The sequence below is a fragment of the Danio aesculapii genome, chromosome 6, assembly GCF_903798145.1.
Source record: "Danio aesculapii chromosome 6, fDanAes4.1, whole genome shotgun sequence".
Taxonomy (NCBI): domain Eukaryota; kingdom Metazoa; phylum Chordata; class Actinopteri; order Cypriniformes; family Danionidae; genus Danio; species Danio aesculapii.
The window spans coordinates 17,989,542-18,012,045 of record NC_079440.1 but is presented as its reverse complement, the minus strand read 5'-3'; the positions used below and the strand labels follow the sequence as shown (position 1 = coordinate 18,012,045).

Below are 22,504 nucleotides of genomic sequence, written 5' to 3'. Positions count from 1 at the left end.
TAAAAGTATATTTTCAAAGTTCTTGAGGCTCCCATTAATGAGATCAAATTATTATTTTTTTAATTCATCACTCTTTAGGGGTATTTTTTTTTTTGTCCATTGTAGTGGACATCAGGTCCAAACAGTTGTACTTCCCTAACATTATACCATCATAAAATAAAAAAAAACCACACAAAAAAGTTAGTATACACTTGAAGTTTATTTTCAAGGTCACAAACATCAACAATGTAACATTTTCACTTTAATTTCTTGGTTTTTATTTTTAGATTGCACATTGTTTATAACAAACTAAACATCTTTAGAATCAATCAATTCAGTCATGTTAGACATGCACCCATTTTCTCTTTTTATGTCACAAACTAAACAGTATAACATTTCAACTTCAATTTTAGGGTTTTTACTTCCTAAATTGCACATTTGTTTACGAACTGAACATCTGCGATTAAATCAAGTGGTCATGTTAGAGTCATTTTCGGTGTGCCTCTTTGAAACAATTTCTCTGTGACACAAAGCAATAGTGCACCTTGCACTTATCACAGAAGACATGTGTTTTTCCAGAACAACCTGGCAGTTTGCATCTTGTTGCTTCTTTTTTCCCATCATAATTTGGCATGTGGTCCACCATATCTTTTTGGACTTCAGGAACTGGCCCACGTTCCATTGCACCTCTTTTTTCTCTAGTTGCATTATGGGGAGTAGGGTCGGTACTGGTGGTGTCAGAATTGCTTGGTCTTCCTCGTTTTCTTGAAACATGCGGCTTCCCAGCACACACAAGCACTTCAGCCACATTCATTTTGAAATCAAGAAGATCCATGATTTTCTGTGGCTGAGTTCCCTTGCTTTCATGGTCTCTGCGATACTCAAGCCAACTGTTCACCACAGCAAAATCAAAGGCATGAAAAATCATGCGCAGTGGCCATTTGCGAGATCTGATATCAATCCTGTAAAGGCTGATTAGTTGATCAAGCTTGTCCACCCCTCCCATGGCCTTGTTGTATTTCTTCACAACCTCTGGATGCTTGACCTTCAGATACTGCTTCTCTTTTTGATCCCACCTCTGAACTTCATCTTCTTCTCCAACACCAACAAAGTTGGAAGCCAGCACAACAGAGCGATTATCAAACCACTTCACCAGAACAATCTTTCCATCTCTACTTCGAACTTGATCATGGTTTCCCCGCTCTTTCTTTGACATTTCCTTGTCTGTCTTTAGTGGAGGATTTGCAAAACGACAAATCCTTGCTGTTCCAGCAGCATGGATTTTCTTTTCTGCAAGAACTTCAAGAACATTGTAAGTGGTGAAGTAATTGTCAAAATAGATCTTATGGTTGGGAGCCTTGATTCTCTGGCACAAGTGCGTGACAACAGAAGCGCCATGGCCTAAAACCTTTTTGCTTTGCTCAGAAAGCTCTGTTGTGGCACCTTGGTAGATGAGGAAATCATAAGCAAGCCCACTTTTGCCACAAAGGAAATACAACTTCACTCCCCATGGTGTAGGTTTCCCTTTGACATACTGGAGCACAGAGAGTTTTCCCCTGAAAGGCACAATCTGCTCATCAACACAAAGCTCTTCCTCCAGTTGTAGCTGCAGACAGCGTTTCATTATGGACTCATAGAGTGGCCTGACCTTAAAGAACACATCAGTGTCTTCCGGAGGCCTCTCATAGTTGTTCACAACATGCAGGTTGGAGCGGAGCTGAAAAAAACGATCTCGAGACATGGCATCCTTGAAAATTCCAATACTGATTCTGGAGGACCAGTACATTCTCACTCTGGGAATACCAAGCACGCCCATCGCCATATGTAGGCCAACAAGGACTTCAATCTCAGAAGCTGAAGCATGTTTGTAACCCTTGACTGCCTTTTGTTCCGCATATATATTGGTCATTGTGCTCATCAGTTCAAACATCTCACTTGGAACATACTGCTTGAAGTAGCCATATGGTGTTAGTGGCTCAGGAGGGTCAGTGGAAGGACTTTCCCATGTAGTCTGTACTGGGGTAAAGGGGGTCTGACGCCAATGAATATCACTTTTCTTTGTGACATTACAAAGTAATGGTTCTACATCTGCATCATGATCTTCTCTGTCTTCTTGATCCTGACTTTCCTCTGCCTCAACCTCAATTTCTCCCCCTACCTCTGGTAACAGTGGCTCATCTCTGTCTTGCCCTGAAATTGTTAGCAGAAACTGCCCCTTACAAAACAACATAAATGTTTTATATTCTAATTCATATTGATACAATATTATAAAACCATATATGCAGATAAATGGTATAGCAGAATTCAATTAATTGAGGAGCATTTCATTGTAATAAAAGCCTTAACTAATTAATTAACTAACTATCCCTAATCCTACACGTACCAACTGTTGGAGATCTATCAACTGTATCTCCATCTTCCTCATCACTCAACATATTGTCCACATCTGAGACATTTCCATCTGCTATACATTCAAGGACTTCAAGAACTGTGTACTCTGCATATGAAATAGTTTCAACAAAAAATTAGTGCATTGATATACATTTTGAATATAAAAAAGCTCGATCAGCATTGCTGGAGATTTAATTTTAATAACAGACCTTTGAACCCACTGTCCATCGTAATGGACAAACATATTTGAAAAAATCCTGATCTAAAGCTTGCAATTCTACAATCGATTTGTAACTTTAATTAGTAAGTTAAATCCCTCTTTTTTACATACAATCTATGAAATATCTGCAAACATATCAATACATCTGAATAAAACCATGTAAATGTGGCTTACTTCTGTGTTTGGAATGAAGTGCTGCCATGCTGCTTTTTAGTTCAGTGGATTTTTTTCAAATTACATCATGCAGAGCCTTACTGCCATTTGATTGGATGAAAAATGTCCACTTTCATGGACTGTAGGCTTAAAATTTGGTGAAATGCTCCGGAAGTGAAAAAAACATGGGATGTCATGTGATGTCCATTGTAATGGACGCAGGGTCTGAAGGGGTTAAAGAATCGATTATTTTGAAGCCCTCTTCAAATTAATCTTCAATTCACTTTGAGCTAATTTGAAACACAGCATGTGTATATAGAAGCATTGAGAAACGTGTCCTATAGTGTGTATAAATTACTGTAAATGTAGTATGAGAGTTTAAAAGAGCTGGCCTCTGATCAAACATATTTTCAACACAGAGGATGATAGGAGCCTAAAGCGACAGCAGTCCTGCCCAATTATCTGACTCTAATGAAGACACACATCTACAGCCCAAAGCTTCCACACCTCTCTGCTATAAATATCAGAAATGTCTTGTGTTTATTGTCATCTATGTTATCTTTCCTTGGAACATATCAGCCATCACTCTCTGTCAGCTTTGGAGGTCAGAAGCTGATGGGAAAATTCTAGACAAGTGTGAAAATTTGACGGAGGAAAAGATGGAAGGCATCAGGCTATAATTAAAGATTTATTGTAATTGACTAAACTATTGGCATGACGGGTCATAAGGTGCAAGATAAAGAGAGTTTATAAATTCCAGGTCATTAACCAGATAAACAAATAATTATAAAATGCTGATTTGCTTTCTGTTTTGATGAGTTATTACTCGATTACTATCATCTTATAACGTATATAGCGTATAATGATAAACAAACACTGTAAAAAATAAATCCGTAAAATTTACGGTAAAAAGGCAGCTGTGGTTGCCAGTTTTTCACCGTTAAAAATACAGTACAAACCGTAAAAGCAATTTCCTATTTTTACAGTAAACTACCGTATTTAATTTATTTATAGCTGTAATATGTCTATATTTTGAATTAATAATATCTATACTTCTTTTGTTACACAGATCATTGCACGTTGATGGCCATATGCAGTTGTAGATGAGAAAGTTACATAATGAACCAATGCTCATCACAAAAAAACTTTTCCACAAGCAGAAAAGTGTATCGAAACTACTAAACACCAGCATGTAAACACGCATAAAATTAAAGTCATGACATAAACACGCAACTGATGGGGAAACAAATACAAAGATCAATAGTAATGTCAACAAAAGCATAAAATTTGATGTGCCATGCAGGGAATTCTAGGAAAGTCAATTTACAGTTATTTGCCGTATATTAAGGAAACATACTGTTAACCAGGTTACGGATTTTTACTGTAGCCTTTTTACAGTTTTTTACCGTTTAACTCACGACCATTTTTTACAGTGTAGGCCTATTTAATATAATGTAATGTTATATAAAATAAATGTAAATAGCCTACAATAGACCATTTTGATGGATATAAACAAAAACAATGGTACCAACATATTTTCTGTTGTTTGCCAAGCTATTGTGAAAAATAAACACTGAGGGCCCTATACACTCGGCACAATGCGCAACTGTTGTTTGCTAGTTTCAGCTCGGCACAAGAGTCGTTTTGATGTTTTGCACCACGCTGTTTAAATAGCAAATGCATTTACGCTCATATGTGCGCCCATTGGAGCAAAAAAGGAGGTGTGTTGAGGCGCATTGCTGGCACTTTGCTATTTTGAGGAACTTAAATAGACGGTTCAGTAGACCAGATCAAAGCTGGTCTATTGTCCAGCGCAGAGCGAGTTAGTTGTGCGCCTCGCTTACACATTGCTTAATGCACACAGGATGTACAGCAATACGCAAATATCTTTACAAATGTAAAAGAATTAAAATATTAAAATATTACAAAAATTATTATTTTCTACCCTACATAAATTTAAAAAGCATACTTTCATGCCTTCTTCATCTCGGGGGGCTTTTTCAGTTTATTCATAACAATTTGCTTTTGTGTAATGTTATTATTGTTAGCATTATTATTTATTATATGCATAATTATATTTGTTTTATTAAAAACAAGCTTAGATTTGTCCACCTGTCAGGTTTTAGACCATAAGGGGCATAGCATTTGTATTTGGATATAACTCAGTTTTTGAACTCAGTCAAATGACTCAGTCATTTATTCGTTTGCTGGAAATTAGAACTGAATTTAGAAATAGTTTTGAAACCATTCTTTGCGCTTAACAAACTAAATTAATTATGTATAGGCTAATGGATATCTGTGTGTACTGTACAACACGTTTCCCTATCCACGAGAGTGAAAGCTCATCTCTCATTCTTGCACTGTAGATGCTCTGTTTAACTGTTTTCTCTCTAGTGAGGTGTTCAGTTTTTCCACTTACAAAGTCCGCCATGTAAATAGCAAATGCGCTATGGCGTGGCGCAACTGGCTCTTAAAGGGTATGGGAGATGAGACTCTGATTGGTTTATTCTCAAAACACACCTATAACTCATAAAGAGAATTAGCTCAACCTTGTTAGACCATGCGCCACGGCGCAGAGCGGATTTTTCCGTCCTTAAAATAGCAAAAGTGGATTCTAACACGCCCTTAATGCGTTTGCGCCCTTGCGCTTTGGACTTTGCGCATGGATAGTCAAAATAGAGCCCTGACAATTGTTTACAAAACAGGTGTTGTTCAGTTTATAATTCCTATGTGGTAACTGAGTTTATTAGGTAAATTAGTACTAGTATCAGTGAACATCACAAAAATGTTAACAATGTAGTTTATGTAATCAGGTTGCTTATTTTTTCTAGATGTGAAAACAACAGCGGTAAAGAACCAGTCATGGAAAACAATGATGCTGACATGGCTCCACAGGCTCTGAGATTCCTTCCTGTACATAAACCTGGACCACAGTTTAGACCATGTGATGCTCACACTGGGCTTTTACAAACCTTACTCCCTGTATTATCTTACACTCTTCACATTTACATTGTTGATTTTGCCCTGAATGTGTCTTCCGTACGCAATGTTTCATGTAAATTCAAGTGCATGCCTTAAGTTATATGTAAAGTGTATTTATAAGTAACTTTATCAGGAGGTTTGCTATATGTAAGTTTATATACTGTAGTTTATAGAGTTTTATACAGTGTACTGACTCTCACAAGTGTGTCTCAAGTTATTTTGTGGGATAAATAAATATATTCTAAATAGACTGCAAACAAAAAAGTATATAAACTTATTTTTTCCTCAGATTCTTTCTTGAAACTCTTCCCTCTTAGTCACATACCTGTCTGTTGGCTCATTATGCAGCTCATTATGCAGGTCTTTGTCTTCTCAGGTGTGAACCACTACATTACTAATGATAGTTCACACTTTCTCGCATAGACAATTTTCACTCAAAAGGTGTCTTAGAAAATTTTATTCAACATATTGTTTTCCGTAAGCAAGTAAACAAGACGATTTTCACATAATTTTGAAGCAAAAACACTAGGCTATAAGATCCAGTTCTCAAAAGTCTTGTGAACAAATGTTCTCTATGTGTTTCACGGCCTTGTTTAAGTGATTTCAAAATTTTAGTTTTCCACTAATCACGCATAAACATTTCTTTCTCAAAAACACAAACACATACATACATGCTGCTTAGGTACTATTGTGGCCCAGCTTGTGCTGTGTTATCACACTTTAGCCATTAATATGGCTTTCTCCATGGCCCCAAAACACACTTAGTGAATCTTATAATTGTCAATATTAAGTTAGTTTTGTGAACAATGTGATACATTTTCTTATTTTATGATGAAAATAAAGTATAGAAAGTATATGAACTGGGCTAACTTACTTAATTTTTACTTGAAAGTGTGGATTTTAAATAAGTCTAAAAGATTTTACTGTAATTATAGACTTTTTCTTTATTTTAATATTTATATTGTGTGGTAACCTGTCATTTGAAGCCATGGTGTATTAACCATCTGGTAGACTTAAGCACGAAAAGGATCACAAAATATTAATAATAAAAAAAATTTTTATTACAGAATCAGTCTAAAACTCCTTGACTTTGTAGGCATTTGGTATGTGAACACAAAAAAATTTAGGCCATTGTAAGAATGGAAATTATCATGAGCAATTGTTTATATGGCAAGACATCCTTCCTCACCAAGAAGGTCCATACAGATTTTAAAAGCAGATACTAATTAGGGCCTGGTTAATATGTGGACTTTGGGGGTTTTACTATGTGGTCACATTTTGATTTCTCAGTTTGTATGTCTCAGTATTTGTGCTTTGGTCACATGGTCAAGAAAGATACACAATGGGTGGGAAACTTTTCTCTGTCTTCTTTTTCTGCTCTGTGCTTTTCCTGCTTTGCTCCTCTCTTGTTCTGCAGGCTATCTTCTCTGCGGGTGCTTTCACACCTGTTTTGTTCCGAAACAGGGATTTAAATTGTTTTAAAATTGTTACAGTGTTGCTCTTTGTTTTTGGTGCGGTTCACTTTCACAAGGCAAAGTTTCTAAACAGACCAAAATTGCTAAAACAAGTCATGTGCGAGTAAACTCTCCTCACATTGGTCAAAGTTTCACGGTTTATTTTTCAGTCCCACTCAGCGTCATGCGTCCTCATTTTAATTTATGGCAATGAGGAACAAGACATTATAAGCGAACATCTGCACTTTAATTTCGAATGATGTCACCAACAGACACCAGATATAAAGACTTTCTCATAGCTGTTGGCTAGAATTATGCATTATAGGCTTTACATTATAGAGAGAAATAACAGATAAACCAAGACTGCTGTTTGGTCAATTTTCCTAATGGATAAGCAGCTCTCGTTAATAGTTTAGCATGCTTTCACTTTCGTATTTGACATGAAACACACATTTACCTGTAGGAATGACATCCCGCCCGGTTGTGTGTGTGTGTGTGGTGCATGACTGGACCTTGTAGTCCATAAATGGTGGATTTGTAGTCCGTTAGAGATCTGCAGCCACTAGATCGCTGATAATCATACCACATATGTTTTTATCATTTCATGTTTTATCATTTTATATAGTTATTTTGTAACTAATTCAGTTGTAACCAAAGAGAATTATTGTCATTAAATCATCTAATTTTCAAGTATTTCTTAACTACTTTTAACATAAACACCTAATTGTTCCATATTGCAATACAATACAATCACATACTGGGCTGCACAGTGGCGCAGTGGGTAGCACATTCGACTCACAGCAAGAAGGTCGCTGGTTCGAGCCTCGGCTGGGTCAGTTGGTGTTTCTGTGTGGAGTTTGCATGTTCTCTCTGTGTTCGCGTTTCCTCCGGGTGCTCTGGTTTCCCTCACAAGTCCAAAGACATAGGTCAATTGAGTAGGCTAAATTGTCAGTAGTGAATGTTTGTGAACGGCTGTGTACAGATGTTTCCCAGTAACGGGTTGCAGCTGGAAGCATCCGCTGTGTAAAACATATGCTGGATAAGTTGGTGGTTCATTCCGCTGTGGCGACCCCAGATTAATAAAGAGACTAAGCGAAAAGAAAATGAATGAGTGAATGAACAATCACATAATAGCAATGCTCTCCCACATTTTCAGCTATTAATTCTGTTTTTGGTATAAGATTTGGTATAAGATTGGTTTGACAAAAAGTATGGTTTTCACCATCTTACTGATAACTATTTAGTCGTTCGGCAGTACTAAAGTTCGAACTGCTGTAATTAAAAATACCATTCTTTACACCAGGATTCTAACATGCTAAATGGCTGCAAAAAATAGTCACACTTGTGATCTTAGTGATCAAACATGACCGCCATAGAAACTGAATGAGAAATAAGCAAAAATATGAGCATTCAGAAAATTTTTTGTTTGCAAAAATACATCAATACACCATGATGCAGAAAAAAGTGCTCAGCAGTGAAGGGGTGACACTCTAAAACACTAAAGGCTGATTTATACTTCTGCTTCAAACGCACGCAATCGCATAGCCCTCACCGTCAATAATATCCAGCTGATTTTCTGTTCTGTTTTGATGAGTTATTACTTGATTAATACATTTTTTTTTAAATGTAATTGTCAATGTTAACTTAAGTTTTGTGAATAATGTGATACATTTTCTTATTTTATGATAAAAAGTTTGAAATAACATTTTTTTACCATTCTAACATCTTTAAAATAACTTTAATAATGCGTACTTAATGATTAAAAGTAAATACCATTTTCACAGAACTTGTGATTTCTACTGTATCCACAAAAACAATTCATGAGCAGTTGATCAACATTAGTTTCTTTAAGTAACAATGTAGCTAAAAATTTAGCTTAAAGTCAAAGAAATAAATTAAAATTTAAATAGCATTTAATAAGCAAATGTTTTTAATTGTAATCTTTCACATTTTTACAGATTTTACTATTTGTTTCACTTTAAAAACAATAAAAAAATCTTACTGATCTCATTTTTTGACTGCTAATGTTTTCTGTGTATATAAATAAATCAATATACATACTTATTATTATGCATATATTAACGCTGACATTAACTCACCATCTCGTTTGATGAGAATCCTGTGAAGTTTGCTGTCAGATGAACCTCCTAGAACAAGCAAACAAAGAGATTTTTTAAATACATACATTGAAATGAAATTTCATTGATTTAGGTAGTCATAGGCTTTATATTTCATATTTTAAGACTGTAAGTAATTCCATATTTAATGCTGTTCCTAAAAGAAATTGTAATACCACAGCTCTTGTTTCTTACTTTACCCACTGCAAGGAAACTATAGAGCTGTCTGTATAATATCCATATCAGTTGTGTCAGCTTAAAATATAAATAAGCTGACCTTCCAGAGCTGCCTGGTTCTCGAATCTGATTGGGTGAAAGCCATGCAATATTCTGCAATAACAGCACTCGTACAGCCTCCTCACCCTTCTGTATTACTCCGCCCACATAGAGGGACAGCAGATCAATACTGTGACAAATATTGCAGCTGTTGGACAACATGATGTACTTTTTAGGCTTTTTTGGTTGTTTGTTTAAAATGTAGTTGTTTAGATTGCATTATAAATGCATTAGAAATATTTAATATTTAATATTTAATATTTCGGAAATACACCGCATCATTATTGAGCAGAGCAAATATGGTTGACGTTCCACCACAAGATGGCGACAGAGACCGCATATTAAGCCCTTAGAGGAGAAAAATTCAATGTAATTTCAAACTACAGCTGATCAGATCAGCTGTAGATCAGATCAGCTGATCACAGCCACAGCCACAAATGTCTCCTTCCTGAACGAGCTAAATGACTTTTATGCCCGCTTTGAAAGAGACAATACAGAACCCTACACCAGGAACACTTCCTCAACCGACCACTCACCTATCACACTCACCTCCTCAGAAGTCTACACCGCACTGAGTCGGATCAATGTGCGTAAGGCTGCTGGACCAGACGGTATGCCTGGGCGCGTCCTCAAAGCATGTGCAGAACAGCTCGCTGGGGTATTCACAGACATTTTCAACCTGTCGCTTAACCTAGCAACTGTGCCAACATGCTTTAAAACCACCTCTATTGTGCCAGTGCCCAAACACTCCAGCCCAACATGCCTGAATGAGTACCGCCCTGTAGCACTCACACCTATCATCATGAAGTGCTTCGAGCGGTTGGTCCTGGCACATCTGAAAGACTCTCTGCCATCCACACTGGACCCACATCAGTTTGCCTACCGTGGCAACAGGAGCACAGAAGATGCCGTCTTCATAGCACTGCACTCTGTACTCACTCACCTGGACAATAAAAACACTTATGCACGAATGCTGTTTGTTGACTTCAGCTCAGCATTCAACACTGTCATACCCTCTAAGTTACTGATCAAACTTAAAGACCTGGATATCGACACGTCTCTCTGTAACTGGGCTATGGACTTTCTGACTAACAGACCTCAGAATGTTAGATCAGGCCACATCTGCTCCTCCACCGTCACACTCAACACTGGTGTACCACAGGGCTGCGTGCTGAGCCCCTTCCTCTACTCCCTTTTTACCATCGACTGTAGGCCTGTGAACAGATCCAACACCATCATCAAATATGCAGATGACACCACAGTGATTGGTCTAATCAGCAATAATGATGAGACTGCCTACAGGGAGGAGATACAGCATCTGGCCACCTTGTGCACCGACAATAATCTGCTCCTCAACACCAACAAGACCAAGGAGCTCATTGTGGACTTCAGGAAGGGACGAACAGGCTCACAGATCCCATCCATTAATGGGATGGCTGTTGAGCCTGTCTCATCCTTCAAGTTCCTGGGGACCCAGATCTCTAAGGACCTTTCCTGGACCACCAACACCTCCAGCCTGGTCAAGAAGGCTCACCAGCACCTATTCTTCTTGAGGCAACTTAAGAAGAACCAGCTTTCATCAGCCGTCTTGGTGAACTTCTACCGCTGCACAATAGAAAGCATCCTGACCAACTGCGTCACAGTCTGGTATGGAAGCTGCTCTGTTGCTGAGCGTAAGGCACTGCAGCGGGTGGTGAAAACTGCCCAACGCATCACAGGGACTACACTGCCAACCATTGAGGACATCCAGAAGAAACACTGTCTGCGCAGAGCACGCAGTATTCTTAAGGACACCTCTCACCCTGCTCACAGACTGTTTTCTCTCCTGCCTTCCGGCAGGCGCTTCAGGCTCCCCCGGACAAAAACCAGCAGACTGAGGAACAGCTTTTTCCCCAGAGCTGTCTTCCTTTTGAACTCTGCCCCTTACTGACTCTTTTGCCCCCCCCAATACACCCCCCACACTCCTCTAACTTATACTCCTCACAATCACTGCACTATTTAACATTTGCACATTTAAAGTTTGCACATATTCATTGCACTTCATTGCACTGATTCACTTATCTGAACTGTACATACCCACTGCACATGAACATTTGTAATTGTTTATCTATCTGCCACTCCTGATTATTAATAGCATCCTGTACATATATTTATTTATTGTAAATCTGTTCATAGCTAATACAACCTGTATTTAATGTTTATAGTACATCCATCTGTAAATTACCATAGTTTTTCTATAACTGCACTAGCTATTGTGCAGTTACAATAGCTACAGCTATTGCACTGCTGGTTAGACCTAAACTGCATTTCGTTGCCTTGTACTTGTACATGTGTAATGACAATAAAGTTGAATCTAATCTAAATCTAATCTAATCATTATGAAACAGGTAAGTGACTTTTTCAGCCGATCTCTCTTTTTTATGTTGTAGGGCTGCTTAAGGCTCGTTTCCACTGACTGGTACGGTACGGTACGGTTCGGGTCGGTACGGGTCACCTTTATCATGCTTGTGTTTCCACTAACAAGGGTACCCTTTTGGTGGGCGTGGTGTATGACAGAAAGTTTCAGTCGACGTCATTCTCGCTCGAGGAAATGTCTACAGTAAAGCTGTACAGGTCACTCACATATCATATGATAAGCACTTCTCACAAAACAGATGCTTTATACACATAAATGCTTGTGTAGAAATGTTTATTACTAACTTTTCTATGAACATGAGTTGATTATAACTGCAGATCAATGACAGTGCCAAACAGCCTACTGTAACGTCTGTAATTATATTAAATAAATAAATAAATGAACATATATAAACACATACAGCCCCTTACAGTCTCCGATATATTATCAACTACAGAAGAACTACACACAGCAGACATTTCGTCCGTATTTAGGTTAAAAAACAGCACAAAATATAGCCTACAGTCAGTGAAAACCTCTCATCTGTGTCTGTAATCTTTAGCAGCACATGTAACCTCTGTTAGACAGTAATTCCATCATTCCCAGTTCATATTAGTCCAAAGGTGAAGATAATAAGTTAGTTATACATAGCATTTTGTTCATGTTTGCTGAAATAATGTGCTCCTTTTTTCCTGGCTTCTCCAAAGCACGTCAATAATCAAGCGCAGGTTATTATCATCAGCTCAAGAAGTTTGTTATTTCAGATATAGACTTGCGGCGAGCGCAAGGAAGAAATCGAAACCGCTTGCGCTTCAGACTGCCTCGTAAAAACTACGAGGCACAGGGTAGATTCTGCTCTACTCCATGGCTTTGTGGCTGTTCATCAAGACGACGACAAGGTTTGTTTGAGCCCAGATCGACCATGGCTCGTTATTATATGTATATATAATTCCGCTGTAATCTCTCGGCTGTGTGTGTATTTTAAGAATGGCAGGTTTTTTGTTTTCATTCTGGCTTGTTTCGTAAGCAAATGACGTATCTCTGTAAACCAATGGCGTTCAGCTGCGCGTCTAGCTCCGCCTTTTGGTACCCTTTCTCGTGTTTGGTACCCTTTTGAAAGGGTGCCGGAAAAGTGGTACGGTACGGTTCGGTACGCTTTTATGGGCCATTATACCATAGTAATCTGGTAGTGTTTTTGGTAGAATTTGCTTTGCTTCGGTTTTTTGGTTTTAATTATTGTGATATTCCAATTTGAACTGAGAAATATTGGCAAATGTATCTCGACTGATGGCATTTCATGGCGTTTAGACTTATAATCCTAAAATGTGAGCAAAGTCACCTGTTTTGTCATCACTTTAGACATTACGCTAGAGAATCATTCAAATACTAGCTCTAAAGTGACATTAGTGAAGTAGCAATGGTTTCTGCTGTTCTGACATCATATGCAGATGTGAATTAATGGCAGAAGAAAGTAGTCCCTCAAAATGATTTCAAAACTCTCCGTGTTTGATTTCCTTTTTTATATACATGATTATGCCGTCGAACTGTTGCTTAAACGCAATATTACAATCACATCACCCTTCAATTGAGCTGTTGAAGAGTGCGCTGGACTGTGGAAAGATGTACAATGACATTATTAGCAGCAAGATGTTCCTGGAGCTCTTTGGAGGTGGTCTGTGGTTTGTCTGTGACCATTCTAACCATTCTTCAACTTTCAGACATTTTTCTTGGCCTAAACCACATCTTTACTTTTTAAGAACTGTTCCTGTGGCCTTCCATTTTTTACTATTTTTTGACTGTGGAGATCTTTGGGATAGCTTTTTTGTATCCTTCTTCTAATTTGTGTAGGTGAATTATCTTAGCTTTTAAGTCATTAGGAAGTTCTTTTGAGGTTCCCACTAGGTTCCTATTTCCTAGTTCACAATAAGGAGAAGCACAACTAGCAATCAGCTATCTTAAATATCCTTTTTCATGATTGGTTGCACCTGTGTTAGGATTGTTAAGGTTCACTAAAGGCCGGCTCACACTGTCCCATTGTTTATAATCCTGAGCTATTGTAGCATGTCGGACTGCACGATCTGCATTGCACACTGTAAGACCTCAGCTGTCATAAAGTCAGACTAAACGACAATGAAGATGCGCCAAACACAAACGAAAATGCCTCCAGAGTTTGACGTCATCCACCCATGACACTTTCACTAACCCGTATTGTGAAATAGTTTCACACAGCAAACATAAGCAATTTTTTGCGTCATAAGATTCTGCGCACCTATTGGTTCTTGGATTGACCTTCAACTCAGCTGTTGTCACACTGCAGGAAAGTGTCTGAAATCTTCTGACGCTACCAGAACTTCATCGGAGGAAGAATCTGATCGCAATGGGCACTAAGCGTCAATCTTTTAAGATTTCCTAAATTTGCCTCAGATGACAAAATCGTGGCTGAAGTCTCCTAGTGTGAGCAGGGCTTGAGTCTCACATTTTGTTCATCAATCAATCAGCATTAAGTGACTAAAGGTCTGAAATCCAGCACACATTCCCACTGTCTTTTTGACAATCTGAGAAGAGCTCAGACCTGGAGAACAACAGCATCACTGCTCATTTAGATGATACTCAAGTGGATTTTCTTTGTTTAGAGAGATTGGTTTCTGAGATTGAAAGTTGGAACACATTCACATATACTGTAGCTTTGCTATAGCCTGACGTAAACCCTGATGCACACCTCTAAAAAAAATAATCTGCATGACGTGGCGATGTGTATTGCAAAAGCTGTGAATGGTCAGCTTGTTGGTGGTGACGAGTTTGGGCCGAGGGAGAGAAACGAGGTCATTGTGTTTAACAAGTTGAGGAGCTCCAGGAGGAAACTTTTGTTTTGTGTTTACTTTATGATTAAAATTGTTGGACTTTTTTAAATTCAAAACACATGCGAAAAAACTCAACACAGAGGAACATAGAAACATAAAAACTTCACTGCCAGCTAGTGCTTTATAAGTGTTATTGAGCAACACAAACATAATGCAAAGGTAGAAATGTATAGCTACCTGTATATGCAAGGAGGTTATGATGATCACTAGATGCATAAGAATAATTCAGCCTTTATGTGTCTGACTCCCGTGTTTGTGTTATGTGATCTTCCCCCATGTTTCCATGCTCCAAGTGTTTAGGTGCGTTCGACTTCATGCAGCGCTGCGCAGATCGATCGAAATCTGTCTTAAAGCGGTGCATGCTGGTTAGAAATGTTGTCCAGATTGATGCTGCGCCGACGCCACGTGACTGTCACATATGGCATCAAAGTACCACAACAAAGTACCATAACAAAACGATCAGACGTTTGATTTAGCCGATGCAGCATCTGAAGAGTGACTGCTGGAACTGCGATGACGACACTGATATTACACGATTGGCTGAGTTCACCGCATGACAACAACCACGTGTGTTTCAGGTTTATTATTGGATTCAAAAGTTTCTAAACAAACAATTCACTTTTCATTCCCTCTCTATCTTGTACGCATCATGCTTATTAAAAGACTACACATATTTTACTGCAGTAATTATGTTTTGTTAAATAATCTGGTTATAAAGGCTAGATTGTTTCCACAGGTATATTTTCAACCTTTTTTATACAGAATATTTACTGCATTCAGCTCCATGAACGATTTAAGTGATATATTTTAGTGAATAACCTAAATATTAACTCAAATAAGTCTTACAGACTTGAAATAAAATAATTATCATTGATCCTGCCACCCTAAAGGTTTCTTAACAAATTAAGTTAAAGAACTATTTTATTAAATAATTATAAAATGATTTATATGATTATAAAATATACAAGTTTTAAAAGTGACATTGATATATCCTGCTCTTTCTGGGAAACTTCTACTGAAAGTGTAGCTCATTTATTTTAGGAACGTCCTTTTGTTCAATCTTTTTGGATTAAAGTGCTGTTTTGAAAATGCTTTCATTATCCAAAAATAATCTTAATCATTGTTTAAGACTTAAAACACCTTGTTTTGGGTTTTACACTAATATATATTGGAAAGTTTTATATCTATAAATGTAAAGCCCTTTTAGCATATTCAAACAAGAAGTATTAGCCTAAAAAGTGATGTTTAAACTCCTAAAATTTGTGCTTATTGCCTTGTATTTATTAGGTCTATTTGTTTGTATGTTAATATTACCCTCTCATTTCCCCTTATTCACAATTCATAATTATTCATAATTCCCTTATTGTTTAAAAATGAACTATAGTTTGTAGAGAATGCATTCTGTTTTATTTGTACTGTAAATATTTTGTTGTTATAAATAAATAAATTACGATGACGCCATGTGATTGGTCATGATGACTGCCGCAACTTTGAGCCCCGAAGTGTCCAGCTCTCCGGCTTGACAGCTCCGTTTTCAACTCCGCCCCCGCCTGCGCTCGGCTAATCTCGTTGATCACCGGCTGCAGCTGTGCTTCATGTCGAATGCACATATTGTTTTTATCACCTTGACTGTTTGTTCTAGTTCCCGCCATTTGTTAATGTTCCATGAGTTTCACCTGTGTTCCTTCCCTGTTAGTTATCAGAGTCATCATGTCATGTGAATTTACAGTAAGTCCCTGGTTTTTGTTAGTCCATTGTCTGGTATTGAAAGTCATTCCTGCATTGTCTACACCCCATGTCATCTCCTGTGTTTACTATGTCCTTCAAGTAAGTGTTTGTAAATAAATCTATGTGTTTGATAACTCCTGCGATCCTGTGCGTTTGTAAGAGAGCCCAGGCGTGACATACTGGACCCAAAAAAAAATAAATAAATAAATAAATAAAAAACAGAAAGTTAGCGCATTGTTTTGCCTGTTTTATTTTTATAGTCTTTTTGCCCCAGTGTTTTCTTTTCCTGCCCCCTCGTGTATCCCAATGAACTCCATTTACACCCCTGAATTCCTTATCCTTATGCTGAAGCAGGGGGAACTCAGCCTCAAGGACCATACAAGATGGTACTTGTTTCTAACAAAACACTCCAGCTGGCCGGATGACATGCTCTGCGGGTTTTACAACTCCAACCTGAACACCACTTGCAGAGCACTGTTGTCCGAAGATGGTCCTCGAGACAATCTTGCTGCTTATGTGGAGTGGACACTGGCGTTCTAGATCGTTCACCATCTGTGCAGAGGACGACCTCGCCAGTGCCACTTCAGACCCAGTGACCAGCCAAACACCAGCCATCAGCCGGGAGCGCTGGCCAGAGCCCACCGCAGACAAAGAGCCACCCACGGTGTGTGAGCCATCACCATCACGAGCGACAGAGCGGAACAACACCGAGCAGGAGGAGCTCAACAGCCCGTCTGACCAGGTGGTGAGCCGGCAACATTGCCGAATGTGGGAGTCCTTGTGGACATCGAGGGACCAAGCAAGAGTCCCACCCACCTACCCACTGCTGAGGGTGAGCTGTCACTGGACCAGAATATGCTGCTCATTGACTTCTAGAGTAGAAGTAGCGCCCCTTTCACTGTTTCCAGACAGCAAATGTTTAATTCCAAGTTCCATTGAGCTGCTCCCAGACAGCCTCCCAGCCCTGTTGATCCCAGAGGATGATAGCTCCAGGGTCATGAGCAGCATCTCACCCAACCCACCCTCTTCACCTCCGCTGATGTCATCTGCCACATCTCCTCCGAGCTATGGACTCCGCCTTGTCCCTCCGACCCTACGGCTCCACGTTGGCTCTCTCCTCCCTCGTCTCCTCCGTGGGCCGTCAACCCACCAGCTTCACCAGGCTCCCTCATCCCTCCAGCTCTGCCTTGGTCAGTTGTTGCCCTGCCTCCGCCTCTGGACTCCGTTCCTCTGGCTGCGTCTCAACCCTCCGTCCTGCCAGCTACGTTGAGCTCCTCCTTCCCTCCAGCTATGCCTTGGTCCTCTGTCGCTCTGGCTCCGCCACGGGCTTCCAGACCTGTGTCGTCATTTCAGTTGGATGAGCCATCTGCTCCACCTCGGCCCTCCGGGACCTCGACGTCACCTTTGTCCTTCGGCTCTCCGTCTCCTCTTTGGGCTTCACCTCCAGCTACAGTATCTCCCGCAGTCGGCCCCCTGGAATCAGCAACCACTCCTCCTGGCTCCTCCCTCCGTCAACTCCACCCTGGGCTGTCCTCCTGGCTGTGTCCTGGGTCCTATGCCTCCTGCTCCAGCTCCCTCCCTGGCTCCTCCCTCCTAAGACTCCTCCCTGGCCCCCTCCTTTCCATTTTTTTTCCCTTGTCTCTTGTGTTAAAGGTGCGAGGTTCACTCCCGTGTTTGTGTCATGAGATCTTCCCCCATGTTTCCATGCTCCATGTGTTTGTTTGTATCATGTGACCCTTTCTTCTAGTTCCCACCGTTTGTTAATGTTCCATGAGTTTCATCTGTGTTCCTTCCCTGTTAGTTATCAGAGTCATCATGTCATGTGTATTTAAGTCCCTGGGTTTTGTTAGTCCGTTGTCTGGTATTGAAAGTCAGTCCTGCATTGTCTACACTCCATGTCATTCCTGAGTCTCCTGTGTTTCCTATGTCCTTCAAGTGAGTGTTTCTAAATAAATCTACGTGTCTGATAACTCCTGCGATCCTGTGAGAGAGCCCAGGCGTGACATTAGTACACATATTGTATTGTAAACACCATGGGCCTCATTTATAGAATGTTGTGCAGAAACTGTTCTAAATTGCTCTAAGTTTGCAAAAATCCAGAAGTGTGATTTGGAGAAAACAAACATGTGCATAAAAACCTGTGCGCATGCCTCTCTATGAGATGTAATATTTATAAATAGCAAATCCTGTCAGATCTTGTGAACGGCTGCTAATTAATATTATTTCCATATAAAAAAACAAACCACACGCCAATATCCGAATTTCTATGAACACAAAGAGAAAGAAAAAAAATTGATGTCTAAAATTGAAGTCCTGCTGGATGAGGTTGAGGCTCCACATGAAATAGAAAATAATACACGATTATAGTCACTGATCTGGAAAAAACCTGCATGAGATTTGTCATTTCCATATATTTACAGTTTAATAATGCTGCTCAAATGCACATTAACATACTGACAAAAAAATATGGCTCAGTGGTTAGCATTATTGCCTCACAGCAAGAAGGTCGCTGGTTCGAGTCCCAGCTGGGTCAGTTGGCATTTCTGTGTGGAGTTTGCATGTTCTCACTGTGTTGGTGGGGGTTTCCTCTGGGTGCTCCAGTTTCCAAAGACATGCGGTACAGGTGAATTGAATAAACTAAATTGGCCGTAGTGTATGTGTGTAAATGAGTGTGTATAGGTGTTTTCCAGTAATGGGTTGTAGCTGGAAGGGCATCCGCTGTGTAAAACATATGCTGGTTAAGTTGACGGTTCATTCCGTAGTGGCGAGCCCTGATGAATAAATGGACTAAGCCGAAGGAAAATGAATGAATATATGACAAAAACAAAGGAGACAGCTGATGAATCCACATTCATGTTCACAGATGCAGCATATTTTATTTTATATTTGATTTATTTTTTATAATTTTGTTTGGGTTTTACACATTAGTACATCAAGAGGTTGTAAAATCTCTTGTAATATAAGATGAAAAAACAACATTGAATAATTTGTGTAGCCTACAGAATTCAAGTAAATAATCGAAACATTAGGTCAGTTTAATACTGCAAAAAACATTACATTACACATTACTAGTACCGGGTTGGACCCCCTTTTGCCTTCAGAACTGCCTTACTTTGTGGCATACAGTAGATTAAACAAGGTACTGGAAATATTCCTTAGAGATTTTGGTCCATACTGACACGATAGCATCATGCAGGTGCTGCAGATTTGTCGGCTGCACATCCATGATACGAATCTCCCATTCCACCACATCCCAAAGGTGCTCTATTGGATTGAGATCTGGTGACTGTGCAGGTCATTTGAGTACAGTGAACTCATTATCATGTTTAGGAAACCAGTCTAAGATGATTCATGCATTATGACATGGCGCATTATCCTGTCGGAAGTAGCTATCAGAAGATGGGTACACTGTGGTCATAAAGGGATGGACATGGTCAGCAACAATACTCAGGTAGGCTGTGGCATTGACACAGTGCTCGAATGGTCAATTGGTCCAAAGTGTGCCAAGAAAATATCCCCCACACCATTACACCACCACGACCAGACTGAACCATTGTTACAAGGCAGGATGGATCCATGCTTTCATGTTGTTCACGCCAAATTCTGACCCTACCATCTGAATGTCGCAGCAGAAATCGAGACTCATCAGAGCATGCAACATTTTTTCAGTCTTCTATTGTCCAATTTTGGTGAGCCTCTGCAAATTGCAGCCTCAGTTTCCTGTTCTTAGCTGACAGAAGTGCCACCCAGTGTGGTCTTCTGCTGCTGTAGCCCATCCCTCTCAAGGTTTGACATGTTGTGCATTCAGAGATGCTTTTCTGCATACCTCGGTTGTAACTAGTGTTTTTTTGAGTTATTGTTGTCTTTCTATCAGCTGGAAACAGTCTGGCCATTTTCCACTGACACAAAGACACAAACAAGGCATTTGTGCCTACAGAACTGCCACTCCCTGGACATTTTCTTTTTTTTTTTGGACCATTCTTTGTAAACCCTAGAGACAGTTGTGCGTGAAAATCCCCATAGATCAGCAGTATCTGAAATACTCAGACCAGCACGTCTGGCACCAACAACCATGCCACGTTCAAAGTCACTTAAATCACCTTTCTTCCTCATTCTGATGCTCAGTAGCATCAGATCGTCAACTGCAGATGTTTGTCTTGACCATGTCTACATGCCTAAATGCATTGAGTGATAGGCTGGTTAGAAGTTTGCATTAGCAAGCAGTTGGACATGCGTATCTTATAAAGTGGCTGGTGAGTGTAAGAGTTCACACACGCTAAAATCAAATCTGAGCATATGCACACTATGAGGCCCTTGGGGCTTGGGCATTTTAAACAAATAATGTAAACATTTGAAAAACTTTGAGAAAAAAAGATGGTCTACTGTAAGAACAAAAAATTACATTTTGCATACATATTGTGCTTAAAGGTTGTATTACCATTCAGAAAAAAAAATTCACGGCCAATTTTATATTTCATTAAACAAAATAACTTTATACTTTCAAAATAATGATCAATATATATATATATATATATATATATATATATAGATAGATAGATAGATAGATAGATAGATAGATAGATAGATAGATAGATAGATAGATAGATAGATAGATAGATAGATGTATATTTGAAGAATGCTGGTAACCAAACTTTGGTTTTGAAGCCACAATAAGTGTTGATAAGCTATAGCTGATAAACCACGAGAATTATTCATTTAATTTATTCAATTTTGCAAATCTTTGATATTGGTCTCTTACCCCTTGTTTTTAATTTCATGATTTTAGATAGTGTTTTTAACATAAAAACACTATCTAAAATCATGAAATTAAAAACAAGGGGTAAGAGACCAATATCAAAGATTTACGATTGTAAGTTTTCACCCAAAAAATAAATATTTACAGCATCTGTTCATTAAAATTTGTTCTTATGCACTTGTTCTTGAATCCCAATGATTGCCATTTATTGCTGTTTTTTATGTTTCTATTTGTGTCGATTTCCTTGTTACAGAGTAAACACTGGGATTTAAAATAATATTTCTAAAATATATTTTTCAATATCATTTAAAAGTTATCCAGGTGTCTTAACGAATACGCTGTAAACCATAAGTTAATACACAATACAATTTTGAAAATCAAATTATAGATTTGCATAAAAATGAGATAAAAATGAGAACAGATTCGTAGTAAATCATAATTTATGGAAATGTATTTACCATATTTACTATAAATGAAACTAGTCAAAATTGAAAAAAAAAACCAGACCTAAATTGAATATTTTTAAAAGCTTGAAATATTTAATACATTAAGTCATCATTATTATTTTTTAAATAGTTTAAAAAACACATTGTAAAACATTAAAGCTTAATTCAAAGTCCAACAGATCCAGGCCTTTCCAATTTACACCACACTTCATAAAACCAGTTCACAAGGCTTCACTACCCTCTCATTAGCTAATGAAACCACTTTGAAAAATGTACTCTGAATGCTTAAAATAATGACATACCTGATGGTAAGCAGACGGACAGGACACTTATGAGGAGAACGGCTGGCACACAGAGGCTGTGGAGAGACATTATTCTATCAGCTGTGGCTTCACTGTGTGCTCGAAAATGATTTGGTCAGTGCTGAGATGAACAACGCCACCCTGGATGAACAGGTACACATTCCTGCAGGCGACCTGTTAGCGCTTGTGTAGGAATGTGCACTGGAGGCCAACAGAAAGACCCCCAACCCATAAAAATACCACAGTGTGCAGGATGGTTGATGCATGCTGGGGTTTGCATTGACAGATCGATTACTTGCACTGGTTGTTTGTTTCTGGGTCTCAAAATGCTCAAAGACTTTAGTAGGATTTTATTTTGATGGTACCTTTGAAAAATATATATTTTTTCAAAACATTTCTAAACATAATAGTTTTAATAACTCATTTCTAATACTTGATTCCTTT

The 22,504-nt window shown here is 38.8% G+C and overlaps 1 protein-coding gene across 1 annotated transcript in view; it reads right to left on the bottom strand.

Moving 5' to 3' along the window:
• Positions 1 to 22,186, bottom strand: part of ecrg4b (ECRG4 augurin precursor b) — a 41,987-nt gene extending 19,801 nt beyond the window's left edge. Inside the window, exons 1-2 of the mRNA XM_056459697.1 lie at positions 22,061 to 22,186; positions 9,279 to 9,326 (exon numbers count right to left, since the gene is read on the bottom strand). Coding sequence (XP_056315672.1) covers positions 9,279 to 9,326; positions 22,061 to 22,130 — 118 coding nt within the window. The 5' untranslated portion in view covers positions 22,131 to 22,186. The remainder of the gene's footprint in view (positions 1 to 9,278; positions 9,327 to 22,060) is intronic.
• Between the last annotated feature and the right edge of the window lie 318 nt (positions 22,187 to 22,504).